The 8,386-nt window shown below is 41.2% G+C and overlaps 1 protein-coding gene across 1 annotated transcript; it reads right to left on the bottom strand.

Annotated features, from left to right (window-relative positions):
• Positions 1-2,823: 2,823 nt before the first annotated feature.
• C2H3orf80 (chromosome 2 C3orf80 homolog) lies at positions 2,824-3,573 on the bottom strand. The gene has a single exon (XM_026412082.1). The coding sequence runs from the start codon at positions 3,571-3,573 to the stop codon at positions 2,824-2,826; it is 750 nt and encodes a 249-aa protein (XP_026267867.1).
• Between the last annotated feature and the right edge of the window lie 4,813 nt (positions 3,574-8,386).

Genomic DNA, 8,386 nt, shown 5'->3' with positions numbered 1-8,386 from the left:
TTTATTTGAGACAATAAATTAAGGCTTTTCTATATATAGTTGCAAAACATATATTCTTAACTATATATAGAATATTAAATATAGGTAGAATCCACATCTCAACATGAATTTTTATCAAGTAACAGGATGATCACTTTCTATATTAACAAGCACATGCAATTATATATAATAGATTCTGACCATATAATAAATAACTTCCAGGTAAAATTTGTAAAACCAAATACCCAGATGCTGCCTTTAATGCTTTAAAATGTTTCTATTCAGGTATTTCAGCATAACAAACACAGAGGTTTGATGTGCGTTAATATGGCCTGTTATATGTGTATGTATATTACTCTGAGACATGCTCACTTAGCACTAATAAAAATATTGATAAGATTTTTTTCACGAAATTATTTAACAAGTTTATACTTGATAAATCAATGAATTGCAAGAAAAAAAACCACAGTAGAATCAAATTCCTTTCTACTGAATGGATGTGAATAAGTTTGTGGGGTTGAATAAGTAAAAATCTATTCCATAGAACCTCATTGTCTGATTGATATAAAGTGGAATCACCACTTTATAGACATTCTGGATTTAAGGAAGAGAAAGGAAAACATACTTGACTCATATTGAAGTACATTTTACCTAGAATTATAAATTTCTTTAAATGTTGGTAGTAACATATAGGCTATGCTTTATATATTTGCACTTGGATATTTAGGTTAATGTTTTAGATACAAGTGAATTTTAGGAAATGTCTGAAACAGTGTACCCTCAAAGAATAAATCATTTGAAAGAATATGGGAACTTTCCAGGTTGTTTGGGGGTACTGGTATTGATAGCCACATGTAACAAAATTTACCATATTTGAGTAACATTAATGTATGTGATTATTTAATATAACCATATGGTGTGATTATACTAAATCTTGTACTATTCTCAACTGATATAGTACCAACTCCTGATGTTTTTGCCAACTGACAGCTTAAAATTGCTTTTAAATGACATAGGTACATACTTTATATTTTAATACATTACATATAGTCACACATCTGATGAACTTTGCACAAAGATTTTTTTGTTTTTCTGTTTTAATACACTTCAAATGATTTTTCATTTAATGATAGGGTCGTTCATTTTTAGAAGTTTAAAGTAAACCATTCTATTACAATTCAGACATTTAAAAATTTCCCAAAACTTTCAGATTATTTAAACCAGCCTTTAAACTTTACAGTAGTCAAATCATTTTTATTCTAATGTAAGTCGAATATTTTAAGATTTCTCAGAATTGTCCAACTTCTTCAATCATGAGAACAATATTCTAGATCCATATGGATAATCTTTCTTGATGTAATGTTCACCCTTCTCCAAAGAAACCTTTGTATTTGTTTTCCTTTCATTGCTAATTACAAACTGTTATATAGTATTTGATGTATATACTGTACATAATATGCACATGTACATTATACACAACACATTAAACTGTTACCTTTTCTTAAAAGACATGTCACAGAATGGTAGAATAAATATGACACTCTTTTCCCCTTAAGATAGTTGGCTAAATCCATCTGAAGCACATTACCATACAATTATGGCTTTAAACAAAAAATTACAAGTCTCAGGATCTTTTATTTTTGAATCACATCGTGGAGGTTCCCCAAATAAAAAAAAAATTGAAGAAAAAGTGTATGACATCATGCTTTATGGTATGGCATTTATGCATCAATTATTTTTACACGTAACTATGTAATGAATGACCTAGACTACATGATGTACACACAGTTATTATAAAAAGTTATATATTATGCCACAGTACTAAAAATAAAATATATTCTCAAATAGTGAAAATAAGATATCCTTCATATTTTTATGTTACATGTTTCCTCATTTGACCATCTCTCTCTCTCTTTCACTCTTAATGAAATAATGTCCAACATTTGTTAAACAATAATGACAGAATGTGGGCAATTTCTTGACTATTAATAGCCTAAAAAAAGTGATTAAGACAATTATTGTCTTTGTTGAAATGCCCTCCTGTTAAATACATGGCAAAAATATAAAAATAAAAGGAAAATATACCTTCTCAGTTATTGAAAAATCAAAAGTCCAACTGTACCATATTACGAACACAGTCTTAATAAAAGTAGTTGTATCTTGAGTAGGTACAGCAACTAACGAGAAACAACCATATATCATAGGTACCTCCCCACCTAATTGTGAGCCATCAGCTGCAACTATTTGCTTGTCCAGAAAGACACTGAAGGGTTTTCTGGGTCATTCTCAAGAAAGGGATTTCATCATACTCAAGTGTAACTCTCCCAGGCCAGCGCGAAGCAGTCACTGATCGTGCTTGTCGCCAACGACTTCTAGCCCTCTGCCCATCCTGGGAGATAGTGAAATGTCCAGGCAGGAGCGAAAGGAGTGAAAATGTGCCCCTTTCTCTTCGACCTTAAAGAAAACCGCCCTTCTTCCAAAGGGCAAAAGGCTCACGTGTTCTCTTTGATTAGGGAAGCAGGCACTTAAGAGTGAACACAAGAGGAGGCAAGGCAGAGGGCGGGGACGACCTTTGAAGTTGAAGTTGCGTTGGGTGGTCCTTGGCTGCTTCCGCCCGGCCAATGTTTCCTTGAACCGAATGAAACACAGGGAAACTTAAGGTCCGGGGGGAGCATAAGAGAGAGGGATGACCCCAACCCAGTTGCTGGGCGACAGAAAGTTAGGCTGGAGTTCTTAGGCAGGGTGAGAGGCAGTTAGTGATGGCCGCGGGCACACCAGCCCTCGTGGCTACTCGCAGCCCCCGGTCTCACAAAGTCCGCAGGGTCCTGGAGAGAACCTGGGCGCTCAGATGAGCGGGAAGCGGCCGGCGCCGCAGTCTGGGTCCCCGGCTCCGCCGCCTCGTGGGCGGCCGAGCACAGACACCGGCAGCACCACTTCTCCTGGGCTGAGCTGCTGCAGGCGCATGGACTCTTCATACGTGGGCAGGTATTTGACCTCTTCGTAACTGGGCAGCTGCAGGAAGACCGGAGAAACAACACGCAGCTCGTGCTCGGAGGTGCAGGAGGGGGCCAAACGGCCGCCGCCTCCCCGGCCACGGCCGCTGCAGCCACTGTCTAACAGTGAGTCCTGTGAGCCGGTGGCTGCCTCGTCGCGCAGCAGAGTGGGCGAGTCGTCGTCGTCGTCGTCTGGTGGTCCTGTGTTCCCCGGTGGCCCGACACTCCCTGGGGGCCCCGGTCTTGCCTGCCCAGGTCGTGCCTGGCCACGAGGATACCTGCGTGGGCTGGGGCAAATGATGCGCTGCAGGAAGTAGCCGATGGCGAAGAGCACAAGCAGGATGAGCAACCCTGAGAGCTTGCGGACAAACCAGCCTACATTGTCCAGGAAGGCGTGAAGCGGCAGCTTGCAGCAGCGCACCGCCGTGGCGTTGGCCGAGTCGCAGCAGCGCTCCCGCTCACCACACGCCAGCTCCGCGCAGCCCCCGCCGCCCCGCGAGGGCGCCACCAGCGCCAGCGCCAGTAGCAGCAGCAGGGGCAGCAGAGACGGCGGCGCTGGCGCCACCGACAGGCCTTCAGCGGTGACCCCAGGTCCCCACATGGCCCACTCAGGCCTCTGCTAATGTCCGGGGCCGGAGGCTAAGAGATCCGTTTGTCCGCGAGTCCGGGAGCCCCTCCCTGGAGCTCCGTTCGGGTTCCGCGCCCGCTGCCTCCAGCTCCTCAGCTTCCTGAGGCCAGAGCAGTCCTCACTTGGCCACGCTTGGGCGGGAGGAGGAGCCCGAGGCGCGCCAAGGCTGCGGGAGGAGGCTGTTTCTTGCCGCCGGAGCAGCCTCCGGAGCTTCTGATCTTAGCCCAGCCACCCAGGCCAAGCGCGAGGAGTCCGGAGTGGCTCCAAATGGCAGAGGCGCCCTGCACTGGGCAGTCTTGGGCATCTTGGTCTTGTCCGCCTGTGATTTTACTCCTCTGCCTTGTCTCTCTCCAGAACTGAAAGGGTTAACACTCTGCTCTCAACTGGGGAGCCCCTTGATCTTGATTAATTCAGCCGTCGCGCTCTTCCTTGCCAGACTGGGCGGGGGCTCTTACAAGCGTAGGTGTCTCAGTTTTAAGTGATTGAATTTCCCCAGGAATGTTATTTAAATTGACTTGCGACTGGGATTCACTTACCATCTTTCTTGTGATCTTTCTGATTAAAAATGGATGATGCCCTTTAACGGCTAGTGCATTCCCACTGCCATTTTAGATTTTAGGTTTGGGGCCCTCCGGAGAGTCTGCTTTCAGGCAGGTCAAGGGTGTTGGGGAGCCGGGACCCCCAGGAAACCTCCAGAGCGGGTAGAGAATACCTTGGAGTGGTGCAGGTCACCACACCACAGAAGTAGCCGCAGAGGGACACTCTGTCAAGGTGACCCGAATTGATCAAGGAGAGAAGAGAGAAGTTTTTTCCCAGCGGCTTATCCAACAAATCCCCACTGCACTTGAAGCGTAAAGCAGGGACTTGACTTGTGGGGTGCAAGGAGGTACCTCCGGAGCATGAATATCTGTGAATTGTCAAAGTGGAGCTGAAAGTGGTTGGCAACATTCCTGAGCATTGATCTGTGTCTAAAGGGGCTTTTTCAAGGTTATTCTTGTTTGCAAAGTTGGATTTTAAAGGAAGATTGTGCTTCCACTTAGCATGGGCAGAATTTACCTTTCCTTATCACACTCACCACTCCCTGGGGAAGCACACAGGAAGAATAGCAGTTACTGTGATCACGGAACCAAGGTGCACCTACCCCATAGAGAGCCACACCATAGAGAAGCCAGGAGCTTGCCACACTTAGGCAGTCTGAAGTAGACATTATTCCCTCATCTTTTAAACATGAGGACCCTTTGAAGAACCACCAAAGGGATCGTGCCAAAGTCCTTGTGAGAAAAAAGCAAAAGCAAAGAAAAAATAAAGAGTCAAGATTCAACTATGGGTCAGAAAAAAGTAAAGATTTCTCTCCAAGTCAAGCTATATCTCTTTAGCAAAGTAATGGACCCAGAAAGTCGGGCTGGGAGGGGGTGTTGATAGACACAGCCGAAATGAAAACATTTTAAATATTTCTGTTTATGGGAACACCTTATTTTTCCTCACACTCCAAAATGATATTTTCTCTTCATGGGGAATAGGCTGACTCAGGACACTTCATAACCTATGCTTACTTGAGCATAGCCAATCTCCCCTTCCCTTTAAAGCTCTTCTGAAGCTGAAAGGTTTCTCTGCACCATCATCAACTTCCTTGTACTATGGCCTTAACCCTATTTTGTAGAGCTTGATTGACAGCACTTTTAAATTATAGTAAGATAAGGAGATGAAAGTGACTCATTTTAATACAGTGAAAATTGTAGCATTATTCCATTCACCCACTGTTCTGCTTCATTTACACCTAACATTTTCTGTATTAGGGAAACTCTGCTAAATGCTTACCATAATAGAGGGGAAAAAATTGACTGGTTCCTAGCATGGAATAATCCCAGATCAGCACCCCCAGCTTCAATTAGATGGAATTGGGGAGAGAATCCACAGAGAGAAACAAATGGTGGTTTCCTCTTTCATCATGACTTGTTCTTACTTTCCCAAAGCAAAAATAAAATTAATGAATTCCAAACAATCTCAGTGATAAGGGCAGTTAGTAGATTGAGATGGACTTTGTGCGGTTGAAAAAAATGTAAAAATCTCTGGGTTTTTATTATCTGGTTTTCTTTTTTTTTAAGGATTTCTGCCAGGACTAGCAGAAGCAATGGTAAGGGAGTTGTATGGCTGATGATACACCAAAGAAAATGCCTTGCTTATTGTTATCTTGAAAGTACAAAATGACAGCATTTAAATTATTTTATTTCTGTTTGCCTTTAAGGAGTTAGAATTTGTTTGCAGAACATTAGGATACAGAAGAACATAGATCTGATATAAAATAAAACATTGAGCAGAGTTATATGAAAACAAAGAAAAGGATGAGATCTACAAAATGAGTAAGGAATGGATTTTTAATTTTTTTCTACCAAATTGATAGTCCCAAAGCATCAGCCATTAAAGCTCCTGCGCAGAAACTGGCGTCTCTTTATTCTCTGATCTCTCAGTTTCACTTAATTCAGTTTTACTTGCAATATAATTTATTGTGTTCAACCTTTTGAAGGAAAGAAAAGAAATCCTATAGCATAAAAGCCCCAGAAAAACCATGGTCTTCGTTACTCAGCATCCTTATTCTTTTCTTTATATCTAACATAGAAATGAATAGGGTATATTTAGCTCCCAGAAAGTCACAAATACAAACCACTTAGGAAGATGGAATTTAATTACATGTTTTATAGGGGAAAAAACCACAGTGTATTATGTTACAAATTGCACAAAATTATGCTAATAAGTGACTGCAAGGAAAAAAAAAAACAACAGATAGTGGGAGAGGACTGACCTTTATCCAAAAAAGCACTGTCTCTTAGAGTATGGGTTTATAAAAATTAGAAACATTAATTGCTTTACCTTGCTATAGCACTTGAATGATATTTTTTGAAAATTTTTCCTCCTGATTTATTCATGCAAATGAATGGCAAATTAGCTAAATTTTCAACTTTTTAGAACAAACAAATGTAAACAGAGCATAGCAAAATTGGAGACTATTTTACCTGTGTCATTGGGAGCTGTTCTGATAGTTTAAGAAAGACTGAGTGGCTCCATTGTGCAACCTTCTGTTCTATCACAAGACACTGGGGCAGAAGTAAAATCTTTCTGATGTCTGTTGACATCAAGCCTGGGAAGCAATAGTCCTGCCCTTTTCATGTCACCTCTAGGCATGGATAGTTTGGGCTCTGTAAGTTATCTAGTCCACAAGAACCTCTTATTTAGGATGTGCAACATAGTTCCTTACTAATAAATTATTATAATTGGGCTGGGGTTGTGGCTCCGCGGTAGAAAGCTCGCCTGGCATGTGTGAGACCCTAGGTTCTATCCTCAGCATCACATAAAAATAAGTAAGTGAAATAGAGGTATTGTGTCCAACTACATCTACAAATAAATATTTTAAAAATAAATTATTATAATTGCTTTATTAATCCCCTTTACTTTATGGTTTCCCTTCATTTGCAATATATCCTCCCTGAGCAACAATAAATTAAGGATTTTGTGTATGTTTATGTAGATGTGTCTACCTAGAAATGATCTGTGATCTGAGAAATCTGCTGTGGAGTTCTTTTCAGATCATATTTCCTTCATCACTCATCCAATAAATATTTAATGAGGGACCATTCTGAGTTATATTCTCTCCACTCTGGGGATATTATGAAATCAAGCCTTTCCCTGTCCTCAGGGAGCTTACTGCGAGAGGGGCCAGAAAAACAGATATCAAACAGTCAAAATAATGAATTGATAACCCAGTGATCAATGCTTATGATGGAGAAGTGCAGGATTCTTTGAGTTGTTACACTAGGTCTGAACTGGGTTGGGGTTGGTGGTTTATGGGAAAGACCTTAAGACAGACCTAAAACATAATAAAGCCAAGAGGAAAGGACTCTTCCAGGCAAAGGAAACTTCATGGAGACAAGTCTCATCCTTGAAGCAAAATTTGTGTAATTTCTATCTCAATTATAGTGACTTTGCTTCTAGATCAGCTTTAGGTAGCATTGAATGATCCCCTCTGTCATCCAATTTCAAACTGACCCTGGTTCACTGTAGGGATCTGATGGGTTGTGCGGTTGCAGTTACCATCTTATTTGGTCCTTCTCAGTAACCCCTTGGAGATCAGGGGAGTTTCAGTAACATTTTCTGTTCTTCTCATCTTTATGCCCCTGACTTGGAATGTAAATTAGATTTGCTCTTTCAACCTTAAGAATTTGCAGCTGTGGACAAAAAGCTTCTTCAAGCCATGTGCCTGAAGTATAGGAGAAAATTAAAAGTGAGGTACATTTTCTCTTTTGTGCTAATTAGGCTTAAAAGGAAATAGGAAGCTTTCTCCTTTGCTTGAAGTCAGAAATTGAGTAATTTTGGGTCTTTTTGAAAATGATATCTATATGCATATTGGGCTTTCCAAAGAATTTCCACATAAATTGTTTTGTTTTCTCCTTACTCCATTTCTGTGAGGTGAGTTGAAGTTATTATTAGCCATAGATGAAGATTGCTTAAAACCCAGGAATCACAATGCAGATTAGTGGCAGGGCTGAAACTGGAATTTAAGACTTGTGAATACAAGTCTAGTTGGAAAGGGTAAGTGGGTATCTCTGTCCCCACTTGGGCCAGGTCAAAGGGACCACTGTGGGAGGAGGCACTTGTCTTCCCTTTAACAGCTTGTGATGCATTATCAGGTCAATTATAAGAAAAATGAGAGTCAAGCTGGATTTATTCTAGTCCATGAGTATGAGATATTCTTCTGAGGAAATAAAACTTAATTTCTGTCATTTTGTAACCC

Source organism: Urocitellus parryii, chromosome 2 (genome assembly GCF_045843805.1).
Source record: "Urocitellus parryii isolate mUroPar1 chromosome 2, mUroPar1.hap1, whole genome shotgun sequence".
NCBI lineage: Eukaryota > Metazoa > Chordata > Mammalia > Rodentia > Sciuridae > Urocitellus > Urocitellus parryii.
The sequence above is the reverse complement of the archived record's forward strand: the minus strand, read 5'-3'. Positions and strand labels throughout refer to the sequence as shown.